At 35.3% G+C, this 24,896-nt stretch overlaps 1 protein-coding gene and 1 long non-coding RNA gene across 5 annotated transcripts in view; one reads left to right on the top strand and one right to left on the bottom strand.

The window, feature by feature from the left end:
* LOC309861471 overlaps window positions 1-5,212 on the bottom strand; it is a 59,649-nt gene extending 54,437 nt beyond the window's left edge. Inside the window, exon 1 of one of the 2 annotated variants that reach the window (XR_014309957.1) lies at window positions 5,104-5,212. This is a non-coding gene — a long non-coding RNA (uncharacterized lncRNA). The remainder of the gene's footprint in view (window positions 1-5,103) is intronic. The other variant, XR_014309958.1, reaches the window with a different exon arrangement.
* Window positions 5,093-23,987, top strand: CETN3 (centrin 3). 3 transcript variants are annotated; one of them, XM_082724401.1, is made up of 5 exons: window positions 5,093-5,244; window positions 7,512-7,647; window positions 9,227-9,341; window positions 15,738-15,929; window positions 23,586-23,987. In XM_082724401.1, exons 1-5 carry the CDS (start codon window positions 5,228-5,230, stop codon window positions 23,627-23,629), a joined length of 504 nt encoding a protein of 167 aa, XP_082580527.1. In that variant the 5' UTR covers window positions 5,093-5,227; the 3' UTR covers window positions 23,630-23,987. The 3 variants fall into 3 exon arrangements, with proteins under 3 accessions (XP_082580527.1, XP_082580526.1, XP_082580525.1); XM_082724400.1 differs by lacking the exon at window positions 23,586-23,987 and adding an exon at window positions 22,520-22,798 and having other exon boundaries at window positions 5,098-5,244; XM_082724399.1 differs by lacking the exon at window positions 23,586-23,987 and adding an exon at window positions 20,183-20,697 and having other exon boundaries at window positions 5,098-5,244.
* The last annotated feature ends 909 nt before the right edge of the window (window positions 23,988-24,896 follow it).

The following is a 24,896-nucleotide window of genomic DNA, read 5'->3' as shown; positions in this document are numbered from 1 at the left end:
GACTCTGAGTCTTCCTAGTTGTTTTCCTTGGCTGATCATTCATGCTGTTGATTTTCTTCTTATCTCTGACAGTTTTTGATTCTTCATTCATTTTTAAGAATGGGATTCTAAATAGATGTGAAGAGAGACAATATTGGGAGGGGAATCTGGAAGAATTCAAGTGCTTTGGTTTCCTAAAGAGTTTTTAAATTTTGTGTCTAGCGCTTTTCTTATTTCTACCCTCTACTGTGCCAGACAACTCTAAGCCTAGGGTCTCCCTGGGAGTATGTTTGGCAGATCAATTCTCTCTGAAGCTTTAGTCACCTGCAAATTCTAAGGAGCTGAACTTCTTCTTCTTTTTTTTTTTAAGATTTTTAAAATTTATTTATTTCAGAGAGAGAGAACATGAGCAGGGCAAGGAGCATATTGAGAAGCAGACTCTCTGCTGAGCAGGGAGCCCGATGTGGGACTCCATCCCAGGATCCTGGCATCATGACCTGAGCAGAAGGCAGACACTTCACTGACTGAGCCACCCAGGCGCCCCAAGCTGCTGACATTTTGAGGATGTTGCATTTGTGAACAGGCTTCCATGTCTTTTTGATCTTTCAGGTATTTTTTGAAATACATTCTCTGTATTTGGTAGCTTTCCAGATCACTTTAGTATTAGAAATTATTTCTCGGGCGCCTGGGTGGCTCAGTGGGTTGACCTCTGCCTTCAACTCAGGTCCTGATTCCAGGGTCCTGGGATCCAGCCCCACATCAGGCTCTCTGCTCAGCGGGGAGCCTGCTTCCCTTCCTCTCTCTGCCTGCCTCTCTGCCTACTTGTGATCTCTGTCAAATAAATAAATAAAAATCTTTGAAAAAAAAAAGAAATTATTTCTTAACTATAGTTTTATTAAGGATTCAGGAGGAAGACTAAACAAATACTACTGCTACTATCTCCTTAAACCACAAGTTCTAACTACTTTTGGTTCTGGCTCTGGATTTACTATTCTGAGGACAATAGTAGCAAATACATTTTAATATCCAATATAGCATTTTTTGCATTACTATTGTTTTTCACCCTTTTTAAACTTATTATATGCAATTATTCTTGAGATGATTGTTAGAACCATTTTTATAACATTCAAGAAAAAAATGGGGGTGCCTTGGTACTCAAGTCTGTTAAGCGTCTGCCTTTGGCTCAGGTCATTATCTCAAGACTGTTGGGATCAAGCCTCTTGCTGGGCTCCCTGCCCAGAGTCTGCTTCTCCCTTTACCTCTGCCCCCACTCCTCCCGCTTGTATAGGCACACTTGCTCTCTCAAATAAATAAAAATTTTTTAAAAATTTTTTAAAAAATGAATTTTCATTTTGATTATATTAAATTTGTAGATAAATTTAGGTATAATCAACATTTTTATAATACTGAAACCTCCCATCTAGGAGAATAGCTTGTCAATTTATTCATATCTCCCATCCTTTAGTAAAATGTTGTGATTTTCTCCCTATTGATCCTACAGATTTCCTTTTAAGTTTACTTGTAGGAATTTCACATTGCTGTTATTATCTGAGCTTGTAATTCCTTGTTGATTTTGCAAATTGTTCTGAAAATCAGCTACTTTACTGAATTCTTTTTCTTAAGATTTTATTTACCTGACAGAGAGAGAGAGAGAGAGATCACAAGTAGGCAGAGCACCAGGCAGAGAGAGAGGGGGAAGCATTTCTTTTTCAAGCCTTCCTGTAGCAGGGAGTGAACACTAATTTTCACCACTATGCAGAAGTGATATATAAACTTTACTGTCATTCCCTTAGCAGGATATCCTGCTGAAAAGATTTTAACATTTAAACATTTAAAAATCTATTTTCCCAGGGCACCTGGGTGGCTCAGTCGTTGGGCATTTGCCTTCAGCTAGGGTCATGATCCCGGCGTCCTGTCCTATCGGGATCCCTGCTGGATGGGAAGCCGGCTTTCCCTCTCCCACTCCCCCTGCTCATGTTCCTGTTTTCTCTGTCTCTCTCTCTCACTGTCAAATAAGTAAATAAAATCTTTTTTAAAAAATCTATTTTCCCAAATTATTTGCCCACAAAACCCACTCTTCATGAAATGACCATAAACATTCCATAAAATTCTAGTGTCAGAGGTACCAGGTTTAAGAAACACTAACATTTTTTTCTTTTTCTTTTTTTTAAGATTTTATTTATTTGACAGAGAGGACAAGCAGGCAGTGAGAGAGGAAGGGAAGCAGTCTCCCTGCTGAGCAGAGAGCCTGATGCGGGGCTCGATGTGGGGCTCGATGCTGGGCTCGATTGGGGGGCTGGATCCAAGGACCCTGGGATCATGACCTGAGCTGAAGGCAGAGGCTTTAACCCACTGAGCCACCCAGGCACCCCTTTTTCTTCTTTTTTTAAAGGGGGGCTCATTCCTTCCTTCCTTCGACAGAGAGAGACAGACAGACATGGAGAGAGCACAAGAGGCGGGAACAGCACAGAGGGAGAAGCAGGCTCTCTGCCAAGCATGGAGTCTGATGCCGGGCTGGATCCCACGATCCTGGGATCATGACTGAGCCCAAGGCCGACTCTTAACTGACAGAGCTGCCCAGGAGCCCCAACACTAGCATTTTTCAAATATGCTGTTCAAGTTAAAAATGTACCTCATCTGGTTTATTAATATACATTTTATTAGAAGTGGACTTTGAATATTTACAGCCCTTTTTCAGGTACTGAACTTATCTCCTTAACCTAGAATTATGATTAATTAATACAGATTTGTATTTCAAAATATCTTTGCATTAAAAAATAAACTCTATTTGGTTACAGTAAAATGCTCCTTTAAGATAATACCAAATTGACTTTGCCAACATCTAAAATGTTTGCACATATGTTCACTAATGAACATCAAATATGAGCCAGGCACATAGAATGGTGGACAACATACACACTCTCCTCATAGAACATACAGAGATTTTAAATGCTTTTAATGTTTTTTGCGCTAGCTTCATATTAGCTAGAATATTTAAGTTCTCCATCATGCTTTGAGTTTAAAGCGTAAGAATTAGCTCCTCAGGAATTTTTATGAATTCGAAGTTTTTTCTTTTAGTAATCTCTACAGCCAACATGGGGCTTGAACCCCGGATCCCAAATCAAGAGCTGTCTGCTCCTTACAAATTTTTAACTCACCCATAACTAAGTGGGCTGGATGCCTTCTTATTTTATGGCATGGAATTCTGGCATCACACTATCATTCAGTCCTATCTATAGTTATCAACCTAATTCAATTTTCTTTTTTCAGTCATCTGCTTTCCTTAGAAAGTGACTATACGGGGCACCTGGGTGGCTCAGTGGGTTAAAGCCTCTGCCTTCAGCTCAGGTCATGTTCCTGGGGTCCTGGGATCCAGCCCCACATCTGGCTCTCCGCTCAGCAGGGAGCCTGCTCCCCCCACCCCTGCTTGTGGTCTCTGTCTGTCAAATAAATAAATAAATAAAATCTTTTAAAAAGTGACTATACCATTTTGATATTAATATTTATTGGCAGCATGAAGTTATATGAGGTATTTTAATAATTTGTAAAGCTCCCTTTTATTATTACGTTTTTGGGGGTAATTTTTAAAAAGTAAGTTTTAAAAAGTTTTTTAAAAGTAAGTTTTAAAAAGTTCAAGACCCAGTGTGGGTCTTGAACTCACAACCCAGAGATCAAGAGTTGCCTGCTCTACAGACTTACCCAGCCAGGCATCCCAACCTCCCAACCTCCCTTTTAAACTACCAAAAACCTTATTAGCAGCAATATTCCCCTTTTTTTTGGACTCAAAGTTTATCTTAAAAAGTACTTTAAAAAGAGGGCGCCTGGGTGGCTCAGTGGGTTAAGCCACTGCCTTTGGCTCAGGTCATGATCTCAGGGTCCTGGGATCGAGTCCCGTATCGGGCTCTCTGCTCAGCAAGGAGCCTGCTTCCCTCTATTTCTCTCTCTGCCTGCCTCTCTGTCTACTTGTGATCTCTCTCTGTCAAATAAATAAGTAAAATCTTAAAAAAAAATCTTTTAAAAAGTACTTTAAAAGGGACGTTTCCTAATTTTGTTTTTTGGGGGGCTATCCTTGAACTTTTTCTTAGCTCATCCTTCTAGGCCTAACTTATAGGCCAAATCATTTTCTTCTGTCCTATTGTGTTCTTTCCCTTCTTTAAACGTGTATTTGTGTGTGTGTATACACCTCCCTTATACATATACCATAGGGTTTCTTGATCTTCCCCCTTCCCCTGCCTGACCCCCACATTCAGGCTATTTTATTCCTTTAAAAGGTTTACGGCTTAGTTCAGTGCTTTGTGGGTTTTCACCGCAAGATTCCATTCAGTGCAACAAATACTTATTGAGCACCTATGCATCAGGCATTGTATTAGGCACTAAGAACAGCGAATCCTGCACCTCAAGAAAACTGATTACCCAAATGAGCTTCAAGAACTTAGTCTGCAACTTCAGATAACATAATGTGCATAAGCAGCTTATAACACTGGAAAATAGAGACGTAAGAGAACAAACTCATTCGAAGAGGAAGAGGGGAGCTAAGGGACGGTTAAGTACCGCTTCACTGTAATAGCCTCATAATCCAACCCCCGAATGATACAAATGTAATCTACAGCACCTGCCTTGGAATCACTTGGATAGTTTGTAAGGAAAAAAAGAAGCGGGAGAAGGATACGTTTTAAACAAACTCCCCATGTACTCAGACCATCCAAGATTATAGAATAGAGCGAAGCCAAATTTGTTAGACCTCATTCCCCAGCTATTCCCTCCTCCTAGCTGAGGAGGCTAACCCCGCGGCCATGCCTCTTCCCCTTTCTTCCTCTTGGAGCTGTATGTTTTGTCCCCGGTCTCCCATCACAAGTAACAAGACCCCCCTAGCCTGCGGCGAGGTCCAACCACCCACTGGCCCAACGCACCACGCAAATACCAAAACCCCAGCTCCGCAAAGGATTCGGGGAAACCGCAACAGGCCAATCCAAAGGGCGGGGGGAGGGGCCGCAGGAGGCGAGGGAAGGGCCGTTTGCTTGATTGACGCGAAATATGCCTAATGAGAGCAGAGGAATCGTGACGCTTCCGCCTTAATGGGCAGGACGTCAGCAATGTCAACCAATCCGGCTCAGAAGTGTCTACCTTGTGGGAGGTCCTTGAGGCCGCTGAGGTCGTGGTTGTCTGTTGAACGGCTTGTGGAAGTTGTGCTGCCTTGGATAGGGCGTTAAAATCGTTCTTGAGAGGAACGTCTCTGTCCGAAGAGAAAATGAGTTTAGCTCTGAGGTCGGTAATGAGGAGGCCGCAATGCTCTCCACACCCCGCAGCGGGCCCCAGGGCGGGTGTGTGTGGAAGGGAGGTAGTTGGGGCCGAGGCGAGGAAGGGGGTGCAGGTTGGGACGTGGGAGAGGAGCCTCCGCCAACCTTCCCGGGCCCGGACCCCTCACCCTGGGGGCCCTGGTGTCTCGCAGGTGATGAGTCCCGTGCATTTTTGTTGAGCTAGTTAACGTCTATTAGCGCTTTGGCCTTTGCACCATCAAGAGGGTGGGTGGTTCCAGTTGAGTGAAGAGAGTGAAATATCGCGATGTTTCTTCTCGCGGTGTTTCTGCGAGAAATCAGGCCGGGGAGGCTCCGTCCTTCGGTTCAGCTCCGCCTTCTTGGTCTGCGGCCCCACCTCAGCTGCGGCGATGCCGGCCTGAAACTCTAAATTTTGGCCATAACATAAAACCGTTCCTTGCTCTTATCGTGGGTCTCTGTTTGAAGGTATAACTGGAGACACACTTAAATGACTTTCACTGGTAATCTCTCTCTTTGGGTTTTCAATTTTTTTGAGTTTCTTTACCTTTCATTCTCTTCCAACCTCTAACCCCCTTGTCTGTTGCCCCCAGCGCCATGTAGACGTTTTACCTTAAAAACAGGTAGTTACGCGTCTCTAAATAGGTGCCTCGTTCGTCTGAGAGGTTATGGTGGTAGCCTTGCCTGGAAGCAGTTGTAGGGCTGTGGTGGACTTGGCAGTCCAGAGAAAATGACCCCGGGAATGACCACGCTTGTGTGAAGTCCGGTCTCTTGTGAGAAAAGGTTTTCCTCAGCTTTATTATACCTCTTCTGATCACGTTCTACTCATCTCCTGCCTTTTGTTGTAGATTTTTAGAGAGCAAAACATAAGTAAATAGATAACACGTTTGATTAAATTCAACCAAGTTTTACATTTTAAAGTTTTTTGATACTGTTTGGTTTCAAAACATGTTCTCATATGGATGTTGCAGCCGCATTTGAAATTTTGAAACACTAAGATCAGTATAAGACATTTCTGGCTTTTTATTTTTATTTAAAAAAATCTTTTTTTTTTTTTTTAAAGATTTTATTTATTTATTTGAGAGAGAGAGAGTGAGAGAACATGAATGAGGAGAAGGTCAGAGAGAGAAGCAGACTCCCCGTGGAGCTGGGAGCCCGATGTGGGACTCGATCCCAGAACTCCAGGATCTTGACCGGAGCTGAAGGCAGTCGTCCAACCAACTGAGCCACCCAGGCTTCCTCTGTTTTTTTATTTTTAATTTTAACTTATTTTCCTAAAGATTTTATTTATTTATTTGACAGATTGAGATCACAAGTAGGTAGAGAGGCAGGGAGAGAGAGAAAGGAGGAAGCCGGCTCCCTGTGGCGCAGAGGGGCAATCCCAGGACCCTGGGATCAGGACCCCAGACGAAGGTAGAGGCTTTAACCCACTGAGCCAACCAGGCGCCCCGTTTCTGGCTTTTTAAATAAAATTTCCTTTAAAAAAAATATTCCAGGGTTTATGAGAAACTAAGTCTAAATTTACAAGTGAGATTTATAAAACCATTAACTCTTCACTTTATATTATAGAAAATTAGCCCAAATATACTTTTCTTTTTGGCATTTGATTTTCATGGTATATTTAGACTTAAGTATTTTGGTTGATTTGTTAGTATCAGTGGAAGAAATTGTAAATAAAGACCATTAAAAATGTGTAATCTAAATCACTTAACCTACAATGCCAAAAAACTTTGTAAATTGTTAAATTATATGCCCTTTTGGTAGTAATTTTGATAACTTACAAATGCTCTCAAAAATAAACCAAATATATAGTAATCATCAATTATGAATTTTCCTTTTTTTTTAAACACTATGTGTTAGAGTAATGTGAATAGTAAATATGAGTGTTTTGGTTTTTTGTTGGGATTTTTGTCATGAAAGTAATGCTTTTTAGTCACAGTTCTTATTTCTTCCACGTTAATATCATTGAGAATAAGTATAAAGCCAGAAGGAGAGAAAGTTAGGTCCTCATTTCTTATAATAACCTGTAACACTTCAGTTTTAGAAGTGCAAATTTATAGCAGCTAGACTGGGGTAATCAAGGCTTTGACTCATGTAAGGGAAATTTCTTCATTTTTCTCCCAAATACTTCCTTTGTAGAAATTTAAAAAATTATTCATTGGTTAATTTTTTTGTTGTGTTTTGGAATTTATTTTAATCATTTAGATGCATAGGAGAATTGGATTAAAGTAGACTGAATAGATTTTTTTCTTTTCATAGAAATGAGCTAGTAGTAGACAAAACAAAGAGGAAAAAAAGAAGAGAACTCTCTGAAGAACAGAAACAAGAAATTAAAGATGCTTTTGAACTGTTTGACACAGACAAAGATGAAGCAATAGATTATCATGAATTAAAGGTAATAGTATGTACTTCAAAATGTATATTTTTCTGTTAAAATGATTTGCATTTTGGACTAAAGTATTTAAAATGGTTGTGGACATATGAAACCATTTTAGATGTCCACAGTGAAATGCTGTAATAAAATTAGAGTAAAATAAAAAAAATTAAAATTAAAAAATAAAAATTTAATATTTAGTATAATAAAATCCTAACATCTTTTTAGACTTTTCACATTGTAAAGTAAATAGTATTTTAAATATAAAAATACACTACTATGGAGGGCCTTATTTTTCATTCACATAATAAAAATAATTCATACCATAGGATTTAAATAGTTCTCACTTTTTGTGTGTGTGTGTAACTCATTCTTTTCTCACATTGTGAGTGTTATTTGTCTTTTAATTTGAACATGTTAATAATACATTCTTTACATACTTTCTCTGCTGCAAACAGTATAAGTGATGTCTGATGTTGGCACATGCTAATAGGGGAGAATGTCAACCTTAGGGCCTAGAATAATTTATAAAGATGCAAGAGTTTGTTTAGCGTAGTACAGATTTCACACTCAGCATGAGAAAGGCAACATTTTGATAGCTCTTTAGCTCTCTTTTTCCACAGTTTTTTTTTTTTTTTTTTCCTCAGTATCCCAGCTTTGATCAATTCTTTTATAATTATCTTCCATTTGTTAGCTATTGTTAAGATCTTGGTTTGGGATCTTATTTCATACCAGGATCTTCCTAAATGATTCCTCCATTTCTCATTCACTCTGTAAACTGCCATTAGATTAATCTTTCTAAGATTATTTCCTCATATTGTTCATTGTTCGTAAACCTTTAGTGGCTCCTCATTGTACACTGCATAAAGTTCAGATACCTTTGGTTTTTATTGACTGCTCCCCTCACTTTTACTACTGTCTACTTTTCTCACTTGCTAATCGCTTATTTACACCTGCGCTCTTCCTGTTCAGGTAAGGTAAGCTGCTTTATTCACTGTCCTCAAGTCAGTGTCTGTTTTATAGCCAGTTTTTCAGTGCTCTTCTACTTTATTTCATCCGTTCATCAGAGAACAAATGACCTTTCCAAGTAAGACTTCTTTAATCAGTATCATGTCTCTCCTTTCTCGTTAATAGTAACAAGATCTACTCTTTCTTTAAACTCAGGGGCCTGGACTATTTATACTGAATAACTAATCATGTAGAATGTCAGGATAACTCTTATTTTAATTTTTTTGTCTCTTCTTGTATAAATTTTTAATACTTATGCTATGCCTTTTTTTCATTTTGGTTGTTAATCATTTGAGAATAAATAACTTGTTAAAATGATCTGTATAGTAAGTCAGTCCATTGTATAGTATATTTTATAAACATTTGGCTTGTCCTATAAAAAAAGGATATATAAATGAAAAAAATTTGTTTATCTTCAGTAATGGAGAAAAACTATCACTTTGATTTTTTTAGAGACCTAAAACTTGCAAAAGAATTAAATGTTTTACTAATGTACTGACATCCCTAAGTTGTAAAAACTTACTTAAGAATTGGAAGTCACTTGTTTCGAAAGAGTGCTTTATAATTTTGCTTTTCCCTTTTTTTCCAAAAGGTGGCAATGAGAGCCTTGGGGTTTGATGTAAAAAAAGCTGATGTACTGAAGATTCTTAAAGATTATGACAGAGAAGCCACAGGGAAAATCACCTTTGAAGATTTTAATGAAGTTGGTGTGTATTTTAATAGTCTTTGTAATTAGCACTTGTTAGGAAATTATCCATTAATATTAGTATTTTTTTGATTTTCTGGGTTATGGAATTTTGTTATTGAACATTGCTATATAATATAGTTATTGTATGGGGGTTTGGGAGCACTCTTCTTACTTTAAAGAAGAAAAAATAAGATTAGCAGTTTCATTATGGTAGTTACCATTTTGTCTTTTATCCTGAAGATTCTAATCAAGGAACTATTGTATAGTTTTTTGTAGAAAGAAATCTTCCTAAGTAATGTGTGTTTATATTATGTGATAAAACTAAAAGTGTGATCAAAAATTATTTTCTAAGAGTAAAACAGAAAATTCAGTATCCTTTTGTTTGGAAAATATTTCCCAAGACCATTCTGGTTTGTGATTTTTGTTGGCAGAGTGGGAGAAGAGAAAAGCTTTAGCATTTGGTATCTTTGACTGTAGGTGAAGTGCATGCCATCAGGTTGACAAAGCTTACAAGAGGCTACATATTCTGTATGACTTGATCTTAGTGAATAAAGTCATCTGTTTAAAGTTGAGGGCAGAGGGGTTATAGTAAAGGAGGCATTTGGCAAACTCAAGCAGGAGAAAACATTTTAGAACAACTAAGTAAGCATACTGTGCCATGAGTTTAATATGATTGAATTTTCATATAGTTGATTTTAGCGAAATAGTTAAAGCATATATCAGGCTTTTTTAGAATAGAAGATTCTGGAAGGCAAAGACTTTGCTATTATGATTTAAATATAGTCCTTAGAATATTATACATGGAATGTACATATATTCAGGGTTTTTAAAATTAAATTTTCTAAAGCAGTAATACAACTTTATATAGGTCATGATATAAGCATATCAGAGTTATATTTAGATATTTTAAAAGTGTAGGAGCAAATCCAGTTACACATACAAAACTTTGTGTAAATATTCAGAAAGAAGTAATATAGAAAGCAAAAAGAAATGGCAGTTTGGAAAAGAGATTCATATCATCAAATAATCTGAAAATTCAAAATCAAGGTGAGGAAGAAGGAAGTTAAAGGATAAATCTAAAAGAGAAAGAAAGCATGACACAGAAGATCCCCACCTTGTCAACTAGGAATAACTGTTCAGAAAGGCAGCTAATCCCTTTGGGGAGTATATTATGTTGTTTTCTTCTAATCTGTAGATTTATTTACGTGAGCAGAGGGAGGGAGCCATCTTTTTTTTTTTTTTTTTTTTTTAAGATTTTATTTATTTATTTGCCAGAGAGAGAGAGAGAGAAAGGGAGAGAGAGAGCACGAGCAGGCGAGCACACAGGCAGAGAGAGTGGCAGCAGAGGCAGAGAGAGAAGCAGACTCCCTGCCTAGCAAGGAGCCTGATGTGGGACTCGATCCCAGGACGCTGAGATCATGACCTGAGCCTAAGGCAGCTGCTTAACCAACTGAGCCACCCAGGTGTCGGGAGGGAGCCATCTTTATCCCGTTAGGTTTTCAGTATTGAAACTCTTCTATAGTTTATGATCTTAGTCCAAGTTCTTACTTAGATTGTTGATTTATAGAAATGGGTATTAGGATATAGTGGCAATGATATTGTTAGGAAAGAGCTACAATTCAGGCACATTTGGTACAATGTAGTGGTTTAGCATGGACATTTTGGAAGCAGATTTCCTGGGTTCATATCTTGGTTTTGCCACTTAACTAGCTGTTTAACTTGGTCATTTTAGTTGTCTGTGTCTCATTTGCAGCTATAAAATGGGGATAGTTATACTATCTGGTGGGTTCTTGGGAGGAGTAAATAAGTTAATAAGTAACGTGCTTATTAGAAAGGGGCCTAGTTATAGAAAGTACTATTAGGTATTTGTTATTACTACTTTTAAAAATTGTCTTTGTTTCACTTTTAGTGCCTAGTAATGATTGTGTATGCATCAATGGAACATAAAAAGTATGGTACTCATGTATTTATCTTTTTCTGATTATTTTCTTTTCATAGTTGTGGGCTATTTTAGGCATTATATCATCATTAATAATTTTATTCAACACATTTCATCTTAAGTAAAATACAGTTTTTTTTTTAAATTTTTTAAAAGATTTTATTTATTTATTTGACAGATAGAGATCACAAGTAGGCAGAGAGAGAGGAGGAAGCAGGCTCCCTGCTGAGCAGAGAGCTGGATGTGGGGCTCTATCCCAGGACCCTGGGATCATGACCTGAGCCAAAGGCAGAGGCTTTAACCCACTGAGCCACTCAGGTGCCCCTAAAATACAGTTTTTGAAATTGTGATTTTAGGGTGCCTGGGTGGCTCAGTTGGTTAAGCAACTGCCTTCAACTCAGCTCATGATTCTGGAGTCCTGGGATCCAGTCCCATATCAGGCTCTCCGCTCAGCAGGGGGTCTGCTTCTCCCTCTGATGTTCCTCCTCTCATGCTTGCTCTCTCTTTCTCTCTCTTTCTCAAATAAATAATTAAATCTTAAAAAAAAAAAAAAGGAAAAAAGAAATTGCGATTTTATTAGCAGTTAAAGTCAGAGTCCCATGCCATTTTCACCTTTTCCTGATCCTCTATCTTTTCTGTATTATAAACAGAGCACTGGTACTGGTATCTTTCCAGAATAGATGACAATGACTAAACTGTGCTCTGACTTTCAAAGATAGAACTTTTGACCAGCTTGGCACATATTTTAGCTATCCTCATACTGCCTATTAAAAATCTGAGTAGTCAAATAAAAATTTATTATTGTTTAGAAATACACAGTCAAGAACTATGTATTCTCTCCATTTGTTAATTATTTTTCAATAATAACAGCACAGGTGAATGTGTATTTTATCCTTTGGAATAAATAACTCCAAACCAAAGCATTTGAGTCTTAGTTTTCTGTATTGTCTGTTACTTTTGAAGGATATTGTTCTACAGATGTTTCTAGATGAAGTCTAACACTGAATCAGAATTTTCCCAATGTTAGAAAAAAATACTAAAGTATGTTTCATGTAAGTTAAGAATCTAGGCTGCTTGAGGTTAGTGAGTAGTATCAAAGGTGTTTTAGGAATTGCTCCTTTAAAGTAAGACCAAGATAAGTCAGGTGTTTGTACTCATTTTTTGGGGGACACAAACTAATTATTCCATTGCCTATTTAGAATAGAAAATTGCATTACTGTCTTTGCTTTGCTTATTTAACAAACATTTGCTGAATTTTTTGGCAATAGGTACTTTACTGGGTTGAGGGAGGGGAATTAAAAGTTACTAAAAGGTTCTTTCAAGGAGCTTGCCATTTAAATGTAGGTAATAACAAGCTGTAGTGTTCTGTGGTAAGTTATAATTTTGTTTAGAGCAGGAGTTGTCCAACTACAGCCCTTAGGCCAAATTCAGCTGTTGCTTCCACACTACCTCATCTTTTATGCTGCTTTTGTGCTGTCATGGCAGAGTAAGTAGTTCAGTCAGAGATCTTATACTTTCCTCAAAGCCAAAAATATTTACTATCTGGCACTTAACAAAAACAAAGAGAATTGTCAATTCCAGGTCTAGAGCAATTGAAGAAGACTTTGCAGAGGCGAGTTTTAATTTAGACCTTTGGGGATGTGAATAGAATTTCATCCTAAGGAGAAGACTGTAGGAACGAGTAGCAAAAGACGTTGCAGGCAGAGAAAATAGCATCAACAAAGAGTGGAATGGTAGAAGTATAGTATGGGAAACTTCCGGTAGTCTCCTGTTGTCGAGGTTAGGGAAATGGAAGGATAGAATTGGGCCAAATAAGTAAAGTCTTGTTGCATCATGTGTAATGCTTGGACTTAAGTCAGTAGATGATCATTTTCAGTTTCTGAGGAAGAGAAGATGATGTGTTTTAGAAAGGTAACTCGGTTAAGAGTTTTAAAGATGGGTTGGAGGGAAGAGAGACTGCAGACAGGAAAATAACATACTTATATTATGCTGAGGGTGTAAGAATGAAAAGAAACCTATTTAAGAGTAAAAAATGTGTCCTCATAATCACAGGTTAGGTTTATGGGATTCAAAATATTCAGACTTCAAATATGGGAGATTATCTGTGAATGGTGCTATTCTCTATTTTGAGGTAGGGCATCACCAGTTTTCTTGGTGATAGTAGGAGGAGTTTGGGTTCTAAAATGTTGAGTTTAAAGTAACTTGTATTTTTGTGTAAAGACCCCCAAAAGACAATGAGAAATATAGTTGAAAGTGTTTTTCCAGCAGTACTTTTAATGATTTTTGATAAATTTTAATGTGTTTTTTTAAAATGTGCTGTGTTCTTAATGAGTTTTTTTAAAGATTTGTTTGTTTGTTTTGACACAGAGAGAGTACAAATAGGCAGAGAGGCAGGCAGAGGGAGAGGGAGAAGCAAGCAGGTTCTCCACTGAGCAGGGAGCCCGATGTGGGGCTCGATCCCAGAACCCTGGGATCATGATCTGAGCTGAAGGCAGCCACTTAACCAACTGAGCCACCCAGGTGCCCCTTTACTGAGTTTTATAATGTATAAGGTCTAACCATTTTGAGGAAATATATTTCTGGTAGTATAATTTTTTGAAAGTAGATTTCATGGGCAGAAATTTGTGAATTAGATTGAACCCACCTTAATTGTATGTTAGTTGACTTATTTTCATTGGAAAAAAAGTGTATTTCTTATAATTAAATTCTACTTGGTGGAATAGGAATAGAACATGAAGGCATAGAAGAGAGTTACTATAAAGTTATTATGTTTTAGTTGTCCAGAATGGTAGGTATTTATAATTCCCAAGAAAAGTTGTATTCTAAGGCAAAGTATTGATAAAAGATTATATATACACATAAGTCTGAAGTAACTAACACAATTAAAGCACTAGTGGGATAAGAATTTATACATCTTGGAGCCCCATCTGTTCCCCACATCACCCTGTTGCTTCTTTAAGTACATTAATACTTTCAGCAAGCTGCTTTTTTGGTTCACCTGTCATGTAAATTATTTAATTGGTGAAGAAAATTTCTTAACACTTTTTTTTTCCTTGTCCTGCTTTTTTGTTGGGACTAAATTCAAAATAAGTTGAGTATGAGCCATAGAGTTAAGCATGGTATTTTATTTTGGTGTTATGGCTGTATATATGCCAACTCCTTTTTGATTGAATATTTATGAGCTTTGGTGATTTGCATACTTCTAGTAATATAGTTCAATTAGTTACTTGAAAGACTTTTTAGGTACAATTAATGGATAATAGAAAACTACTAAATATGTAGGTGGATGATTGAATGTAGATGCTTATCCTAAAAGCTTACTCAAACCAAACATGATGACATTGCGGCAAAACAATAATAATTTTTTGTGGGCTTGAATTTTTTTTTTGGGGTGCATTAAACATTCTAGTACTTCCCATCTACAAACATTTGCGCAAGTTTTTAATGATTCTGTAAAGCTCACCAGGACTGAGTTATTTTTAATGGCACAGTGAAAGTCATAAATAATTTTTGTTGTAGTGGTAGACTAGCATGTGGAATTACTTCAAAGATGTTTACTTAGATATTTTCAGAATTTGATCTAGTAACTTAAAAACATTTATACCTCAGATTTTTACTTTAATTGTATTATTGTGGCTACTGAATAAAGACTGCAAATGTTGAAAATACTGTTTATTATTACGTTTAGCCTATTAAAATGTATTATTACTATTGAGGTCTGGTATTTATCACTTTTAATTTTAGTTGTCTGAGAATTATTCTTGCTGAACAAAATGGGCATGACTTTAGAGGGATCTTTCAGACCTTTCCTTTTTCTTTTTGGGGGTGGGGTGGTATGGAAGCTTAACTATAATCATTTTCAATCCTTTTGGTAACCGCTTTTCATTTTTGGAAAACGCAGAGTTTCCTCAAATCATGAAGATATCAGTGGAATTTTCATCTGTCTGACAGTGTGTCTTTATCAATGATGGCACTGCATTTTATTAATTTGTCAGGATTCTTTTGTCTTTAAATTGGATTTAATTTGAGGAACAGTAATGTTATTGTTTAGACATCAGACATCTTTTATCTAATTAGTCTTAATTGTTTTGTTGGTATATCATCTCTACAACTAAGTTTCAAACTCCTAGACTTCTGTGCTTGCTGTCAGTGGAGCCTACTACAATTCTTGATAATCGTAGACCTTAAATAAATATGGTATATAATCCTTTTTATTATATAAAAAGAGATAATTTTGCTTACTTATAATAGGATAAGTTGTTGATAATGTAGATTAAATTTTAAAATATGGATTTGATTTTTCTAATTTCAGGTTTATCTTTTTGGGTTTTGGGGCTCTGATTTGGCAGTTTATTACAAACTAAATGTTGAACAGTTCACAACTTTAATTCTCATCTAACACTTGGTTGATTTCACAGATGAATGCATTTGTGATTATAAAGTTTTGAAAATTTTTAAAATTTCTCTTAACTGTAGTGACAGACTGGATATTGGAAAGAGATCCTCATGAAGAAATATTAAAGGCATTTAAACTATTTGATGATGATGATTCAGGTAAAATAAGCTTGAGGAATTTGCGACGTGTTGCCAGAGAATTGGGTGAAAACATGAGTGATGAAGAACTTCGGGCTATGATAGAAGAATTTGATAAAGATGGTGATGGAGAAAGTAAGTTTTAAGTAAAACACATATTCCAGGTATTATTCCTAATGTATACATATAGTAAATTTTTCTAAAAGCAAATGATTTTCAAGACCCATTACAGAATGTCTGTTTGATATAATTATTGTTCATCCTATCATGGGCTTTTTGTGTAAACATTTCACATCATTTAATTCAGAATGATGCAGACCTTTTAAAACCAACTATACTGTTTGTAGTATGAGGTCCCATACTTCCAAGAATTTATTTTACTTTTCTTTGAGGATGAAGCATCTCCAAATTTCAGCTACTCAGTAAAATATCCACTTTTAGTGGTTTCTTCCTTGACCTACAAGTACTTCTAAACTGTAACTAATTTCTATTGGTTCTACCCTTTGAAAGTTTTGAATCTTTCTTTATATCTTTGTTTACTGCTGCTGCCTTAGTTCAGGCCCTAATTTCTTTCTATTAATGCTATCATAGCCTCATTATTTCCTTGAATGCCTACTGGATACCGTGTCTTGTGTGCTAACTGGGCTACACCATGAAGAAGGCAGATATGGTCTCTTTAGCTTCCTAATTGCCCTCTATGCCTCTGAGCCTCCACCCTCAAACATATTGATAACTTTCTTTTCCTAAAGTACAGGTTTGATGATGTCATTCCCCTCTTCAAATACTGAATGGTTCCTCGGTGCCTACAGAGTAAATTTTGAAGCTTTTTAAGATACGTTCTGCCTTATCTAGTTTTATTTCCCACTATGGTCTTCCACTTTTCTGCTTTAACCTTCACTTCCCATACATACGTGCCTCGTGCAAATATACTCTATCCTGGAAACACTTTTTTTATGCTGTGTCTTTTTCATCATGCCATCCTTAATCCAAAATGTTCTAATTACCAGGTTTTGTCTACTAATATGTCTGTCTGTCTGGTACAGTTTTTTTTTTTTTTCTTTTTAAAGATTTTATTTACAGACAGTGAGAGCAAGAGCAGGGAGGGGGCAGAGGGAAAGGGAAACTCAGATTCCCTTGCTGATCAGGGAACCTAATGTGGGGCTTGATCCTAGGACCACAGGATCATGACCTGAGCTGAAGGCAGATGCTTATCCGATTGAGCCACCCAGGTACCCCTCTCTAGTACATTTTAAACTTCATCTATTTCTCAAAACCCTTCCCTAGTATTCTCTGATGAATTATGAGACTTCCATTTAGAGGAACAAAGTATTTTGACGCTTTTATACAATGCCTTCTGTTAGCTACATACATGTGTATCTTTCCAGTATATTGTAAGTCCCTTAAGAGCAGTATGGAATCATAGTGTGAAAGCCTAAGGCTTTGTAGTCCTACAGATCTGGACTTGAATTGGATCTCTACCACGTATGTAGTTGCTTTGTAATGTTGTGCAAGTTTTCAGTGTTTACTGAGTCTTGGTTTCCCATTTATTAAAATGGGAAGGGTGATACCTTCCAGGGTGGTTTTAAGTATTAAAGGAAGATATTTGAAGGTCCCTAACATTAAATGGAAGCTTGTTGTCCTTTTTTTGTATCTTTACTCATCTTTATATTCCCCTTAAATTTAAAAAAAAAATTTTAATTTTAATTTAATTTTATTTTTAAAGATTTTACTCATTTGAGGGAGAGAGAGAGAGAACGAACCCAAGAAGTGGGGGGAGACAGAGAGAGAAGCAGACTCCCTCCTGAACCAGGAGCCTAATGCAGGATTCGATCCCAGGACCTAGAGATCATGACCTGAGCCCAAGGCAGATGCTTAACCACCTGAGCCACCTGGGCACCTCTCCCCTGCACATTTTCTTGAACATAATGAGTACTCTGATGTTTATTGACTTGAGCCCTAAGCAGGATTGTGTGTTACAGTCAGTATATATTGATACAGTATCAACTACACATATATACATAAATATATACATAATACCTATATTACTGGAAATATTGGAAATAGTGGCATGCTTAATAAGGAGGCAAGGCAGTAGCAACCTGGTTTGTAGATTGTCCTTTAGAACTGTACATTATTATACTTGTGTAAATATTATTTAAGCATTATGAAACTTTAATACTAGGTCTTTGAAGGATATTGATAGATTTATTTATATTTTAAAATAAAGATTATTAATACTTGAGGAAATTTAAATGATTTCTTGAGCTCTCACACTAATACTTGGATTTAGTATCCACTGCCTTCATGTTTTAAAAACTTTTCTGTCTCCCCCAGCTGTCTACTGTTACCCTAAACTAGCTTTAAAGCAACCCTGTTCTGTAAGGGTACTATCTTCAATGGCATAGAGAATCTTGGCATGTCTATTTCATAAGTCTTTAGTAATGGTTACTACATGTGTCAAAAGATAGTTATTTTCTTTTCCTCTACTGTGTACATGCAAGCTAGATTTTGGTTATTAGCTTCATTTGACACTAGAAGAAAATAACAATTAGGAAGTTGCCTCTTAAATTCAAACTTGATGTGAAACTTTCACCTAGAAAATGTGTCCATTTCTTGCATCCCTTTTAGTCTGCTGTGTTTGCTGCTTTTGAATCTCAGAGCTCATGCCTGTGCTCCATTGCTTGAAGATTTTAGTGCATCCTTAAAACATTTCTTTGGTTCTAAGTACGTGCTTTAAGTCTCCATATAACTGTTGCTTGGGCATCCTACTGTCATTTATTCAAATGACTAATAGGCAAATAACATTTTTTCTTTTTTCCAGGTGATTGATTACAAATAAATACAGTGATGCATAGTCTTTTATTTTTAATATTTGTCTTTTTTGTGGGGGGGAGGGGATATTCTTATATTAAATTCATCTAATCTAGTAGTTTCCAATCTGGAATGTGAGTTTCTGGGGTGGGGACCTTCTGAAGTATTGCATGCAGTCTGAGTGTATGCAATCAAATATTGTCTGTCGACTATATGAATAATAGTATTGCACATACATACATAAACTTATTTATATCTGTAAATGCGCTTGCGATTTATAAAAATACTTTATTATTCAGAATTCATAGTAGCTATTTGACATTATCTATGTCTCAAACAAGGCATGCTAAATAAGTATGACTTTTATTATGGCAAGTCCAGGAAATTATTGTTGAAAGGCATTTTCATGTTCAGAAATAATGAGAACTGTAATCCATTAGTTTGGCTTTGGGGACTGCCTTAACTTATATGGGTCTCTGTAGCTATATGAAAAACTGTCCGTTTTTGACAAAGTACAAATTAGATTTTATAATAACTTGTTAATTTGGATTCTTTGGGCTGTAGTTTTGTTTAGATATAACCTGTTTTCTTTGTGTTTGTTAAACTGGTAAAGATCATAGTGCTTGCTGTCTTTTTTGAGCACTTCAGTAATTCTGTTGTCTTTTTGAATTTTTCACACTTTAGGATTTAGGAGCAATGAAAAAAAATTGTTTTAATTGTGTATATAGAATAATAAATATGGTAAAGGAGGAGTTCCAGAAAAAAAAGATATAATGCAAAATATAACTAAAGCTGTGGTAATGATACAGAAAGAATCCCTTCCCTATTATTACTCCCAATATATATAAAACATAGTAAATCTTTTTAGAAAAATACAAACAACATTTAAAAACCCAAAGTGTAAATAAAATCTTTAAAAAAGGTTGGGGAGGGGCACCTGGGTGGCTCAGTCAGTTAAGCATCTGCGTTTAGCTCAGGTCATGATCCCAGGGTCCTGGGATTGAGCCCTGTGTCAGGCTCCCTGGGAGTCTCCTTTTCCCTCTCCCTCTGCACCCCACCACCTGTGCATGCCCATGCATGCACGCGTACTCCCTCTCTCAAGCAAATAAAACTTCAAAAAAAAATAAAAACCCTTAGGGGACCATCTTTAAATAATGAATACTAACACTTATTTAGTAGTTAATATGTTAAGATTCTGTGCTTAGCATATTATATTATATATTACATTATTTTTCATAATAGCTTTTGTGAAGTTAGTACAGTACTATCTATTAGTGCACAGGATAGATGTATCTATAGGTGAGGAAACTAATGCTCAGAGATTAATAACCTGTTCCTGCTTTTATCCACACCACTGTATTGCCTTTTAGGCTAAAAAGTAAAATATTAATTAGGTTTCTATGTTTATGGAGTTCTGAAAGTTACATGCTGTTATAATATGAAATATTCAATACTCAGTATTCAATAAAATAGTCAACTGTCACTTCAGATGCTAAAATTTGTTTTTTCCCCCTCCAAAGCCAGATGGTCTTTAAGGTACTTAATTCTTATTTTTTCCTTAATTTTATTTATTTAAGAAAGAGTGAGCATGCACATGTGCATGAGTGGTGGGGAGGGACAGAAGAAGAGGAAGAAGCTGACTAGCCCCAACCCCTTGCACTGAGCAGGAGCCTGACTCAGACTTGATCCCAGGACCCTGAGATATATGACTTGAGCCAAAGGCAGACGCTTAACCAACTGAACCACCCAGGTGCCTCATTTCTCTAAATTCTATATTTAAAAGACATGTAATAGAATTTACCCTATGAAATGATTGACTTATGAAAATTTGGTTAAAAGGCAGAGTAGAGGAAAATGAAGTGTTGTATTTGATTCAATAAATATTTTATCAGGTGCCTATTTAAAGGTAGGCATTATGCTAGATTTATTAGATATAGGAACTTGATATAAGATATTATTGATAGAGAAGGAAATGTACAAAGGCATACAGATTTTCTTAGTTTCCTGAAAGGCTCACTCGTACTAGAGGAGCTAATTTACTTTGCTTAGCCTCTTCTTTCCCTTCAGCTTTCCACTTTTTTGGATGTAAGTATTCTGTTTTAGGCTGTGGAAATTATTGAATAGTTTAAAATATATTTAAATGGTATAATACTTTAAAGTGTTCATACATAAATATAACAAAAATTGACTCTTGTGATTTTAAAACTATATATGAAAATTAATTTTGAAATTTGTTGTAATTTTATAGGTGAGAGAAAAAAGTTCTAGGTCTTTAAGGAACAAATCATACAAATCATATTTTTCAGATTTTGAGTAATTTGATCATAGCTCTGTTATGCTATTAAAATAATTTATAGTCAGATTATTCTAAGGTGGTTTTTCTTAAGAACATACTCTTATTTCTTATTTTGGTCTAGATACCTCAGTCTAGATTGACAGAGTCAGAGGTTCTTAAATGTGAAAGTGTATAATGATGAAATTATTTAAACTTTTATATGTATAGATATATTTTTTCTTTTTTAAACTGGGAGAGAAAACATTCATAGCTTTCATAACATGTTGAAACATGTTTTTAAGTGAAAAAATTAAAGATCACTACTACAATTTGTTAAGATCATTTTGAGTAATATAGGTTATATATTCTGTTTTACTCTGTCATAGTGTCTTGTAGATGTTTAATACTGAAATGCATGGATTCATGGTTCATTATCAGCTCTGGACATCTCATTCTTTTTAACTCCTTAGAACTTAATTTCACAATATTTTCTTTTCTTTCTTTCTTTTTTTTAATTTTTTTTTAAAGATTTTATTTATTTATTTGACACAGAGAGATCACAAGTAGATAGAGAGGCAGGCAGAGAGAGAGGGAGGAGGAAGCAGGCTCCCTGCTGAGCAGAGAGCCCGATGTGGGACTCGATCCCAGGACCCTGAAATCATGACCTGAGCCGAAGGCAATGGCCCAACCCACACGAGCCACCCAGGCACCCTCTTTTTTAAAACTATATTGCTGATGGTATCCTACCTTAGCTTTCTTTCCACCTCTTGTTAAACCAGATTATATGTTTTTATTTCAAAGCCCAAGTCAAGATTTATTCTTACCTAAGTTTTTCTCAGAAGTAAAGATTTTTCCCATTAAGATGGAGTGTTTTTCAACACAGAGAGCTGGGTTTTGCTTTTTTTTGTTTTTTTTAAGAGTTTTTAAAAAAAAAATTTTTTTTTTTTTAAGATTTTATTTATTTATTTGAGAGAGAATGAGTGAGAGAGAACATGGGAGAGGAGAAGGTCAGAGGGAGAAGCAGACTCCCCAAGGAGCTGGGGGCCTGATGCGGGACTCAATACTGGAAGTCCAGGATCATGACCTGGACTGACTGAAGGCAGTCGCTCAACCAGTTGAGCCACCCAAGCACCCTTGGTTTTGCTTTAATAATAGATAATACTTTGTTTTATTCTCTGTTTCACTTATGAAACATAACTTCATAATTTATTGAAACTTTTTTTGTGTGTGGTTTCTGAAACCAGTACATTTCATTCCTGATGTACATATTTTATCTCCTCAGCATTTTCCTCAAACGTAGAGGAAAATGTTAGTTCAGTACAATGAACACCTTTATACCTTCTACCTAGATTCAGTAATTAACATTTTACTGTATTTGCTTTGTCATAATATTTTTATTCTAGATTGTTTGAAAAATATATCATGAACTTGACCTCCCTAACATTTTAGTATGCATCTGCTAAGAATAAGGATATTATCTTTCATAATTGTGATACTATTGTTACTGCTAAGAAAACTAAAAGTAATTTTATAATATAACCTAATACCTTCACTTAAGTATCAAGATATTATAGAATAGGAACCTTGGTGTCTGTTTATTACCCAGTAGAAACATCTAAAAGATGGTATTGTCGTTCAGTATTTTCAGATGAAGAAACTGAGACACAGAACTGTTCTGTCCCAGAGCAATGACTGGAATCCAGGTCTCTTTTCTTTTCATTATAGTGTTCTCATTTTCATTATCAAAATGATCATTCATAACTTGTGCTTTGTTAAAGTATGCGTTAAATTTTGGAGCCCATGAAGTGACCTGTTTTACAAAGACAAAGTGTTCTTTTCTGAACATTTCTGTTGAGAATTTATGTATATGTGTATATATTGATTTTAAAAATTATATTTAATAAGAATAACCTATTTATTTCTAGGTTGCTTTCTTAAAATTGGATTTCTAAACTGGAAGTTCGTACTGAATTTTATTTATTGTTTTGGTGAACTAATAATTTGTCTTTATGAGTAATTCTACATTTACATATAATCGCTGTATTACCTTGCTAATTGAGATTAAATTTTTATCTTTAAAAATTATTATTTCTCTAGACATTTTTGAATTTCTTTAGACATTTTTGAGGTTTGGTGACCTGGTTTCAACTTTTTATTTTTGTTTTTTTCTTTAGTAGGCTTTTAAATATTATAAAGTTAAAAAAAACAACAATTTGACTTTTTAAAAAATTGTCACATATTTTCCTTTAGAATTCTAATATACTTGCATGATAGATTTAATAAGCTTATTTATAAAGGAAGGGTTTACTAAATGAATTAGTAGGATAAAGATTACAAAGCGGATTTAACCATTTAAGAAATTAAAAATATCAAGCTTTAAAACTGTTTGTGCAGTGTATATAAATATTATGGTTATGATGAACTTTTTTGTTTGTAACTTTAATTATGTTTTTTCAGTAATATTATAGAGTACAAATTTATATTGTTTATCACATGTTATATATTTTTGTATTCACGAGGTTCACTTAATAAACATGATCAACTTCATATCAAAAAAGTAAAAGAAAAACATACCAAAAAAGTATGCCTTGGTTTATTAATAATTTTGTATAATATAAAATTTAAAGATACTTAATATAAAAATACTAGGATTGTTCTGAGAAAAAAATGTTCATTTCTGACTTACATTTTCTTTCTTATCACAGTAAATCAAGAGGAGTTCATTGCAATTATGACTGGTGACATTTAAAGAATTACAAGGATAAACACTAAGAATGTTGCTGTTATCATCTTATATTCTATTTTTGTGCCTGGAGCCATGTTAAAAACAACAACAACAACAACAAAAAACTTAGTTCTTTTTTTCCAAAGGGACCAAAACTAAGTGTCTTATGTATTCATATTTTCCTATTATGTTTCTTTGTATGAGCAGTAGTGTTAGCACTCTAATAGTTTAGCTTTGTATTTATAATATAGCTTTTATATATATATAAAGTTTGAAAAATTAAATCATGTGGTACACATTGTAAGTTTTTATGCGTCATCAGTAGTCACTTTTGATGCACATGTTATAGACTTTCATTAATAAAATGTTTATTTTAGTAGTATTTTTAAGTATGGTAAATTTTCTGTTCTCTAATTCCAAATATCTGTAAATATACAGTTGTATCGTTCTTAAATCTTTTCTCTTTGTAGTACTAGTTTCAGAAACAAAATTAAAATACAAATAGCAATAGAATAGCACATTTTTCCCTTACAAGTTTGACATTTTATGTTTCAGTACAAGACGATGATTCACAGGCATAATTCCTTTTTTAAGAGTCATGCCTTCCAGTTTGGAAGGAAAAAGTGGTGTGTGTAAAGACCCATTTATTCTCTTATATTATATTCTCTAGCATTTCTGGTGTCTTAACATAAGTTACAGCAGTTAAATCTGGATATTTCCCTCTCAGACTAATTGAGTACAGTTTGAATCATCTGACTTCTTGAGAAAGTTAAAGATTTAAATTTTGAAATTTTGATCTGTTAAAAATAATCTCTCAATTAAACATCACAAATGAAAATAGAAAACTAAGCCACAGAAATCATTTAAGATTGTTTTACCTGTAAAGGAACGTTCTGTGATTTACCAGGAAACAGTAGAGACCGACTTTTCCAGGTATTTGGTGGGCTCTTCTGCCTTACAGATATATATGTTAGTGGGGAGGCAAGTGGTTTTGTGAGATAGATTGTAGAAAATTGGTACCTATACTGATCCTTCACCAATAATCTGGTTCCTCGTGATATGGGCTCTCTGGAAGAAAGTTGTCTATTTCAGTGATCTTTCTTAAGATTTCTTATTTTAAATTTAAAGTACAGTAATAATTTGAGGCACTTGAAATAAGCTTCTAGAGTATTACATAAAGAGTTACTAGAAATTTAACAAATCAATAGGGAATAAATAGTTAACTAGAAAGTAAGTTAATTGCTCATTATACTAAAATTTAATTTTGAATGTGAAATCAGTGCTCACAATA

Source organism: Mustela nivalis (genome assembly GCF_964662115.1).
Source record: "Mustela nivalis genome assembly, chromosome: 3".
Classification (NCBI taxonomy): Eukaryota; Metazoa; Chordata; class Mammalia; order Carnivora; family Mustelidae; genus Mustela; species Mustela nivalis.
This window is presented reverse-complemented; position numbering and strand designations above follow the sequence as displayed.

Excerpts from the sequence above, each read along its gene's own strand:
- CETN3 (XM_082724399.1), top strand. Across the intron at positions 9,342-15,737 it reads TGAAGATTTTAATGAAGTTG|TGACAGACTGGATATTGGAA; the intron begins GTGTGTATTTTA and ends TCTTAACTGTAG. Across the intron at positions 15,930-20,182 it reads TAAAGATGGTGATGGAGAAA|AAAGAGTGAGCATGCACATG; the intron begins GTAAGTTTTAAG and ends TATTTATTTAAG.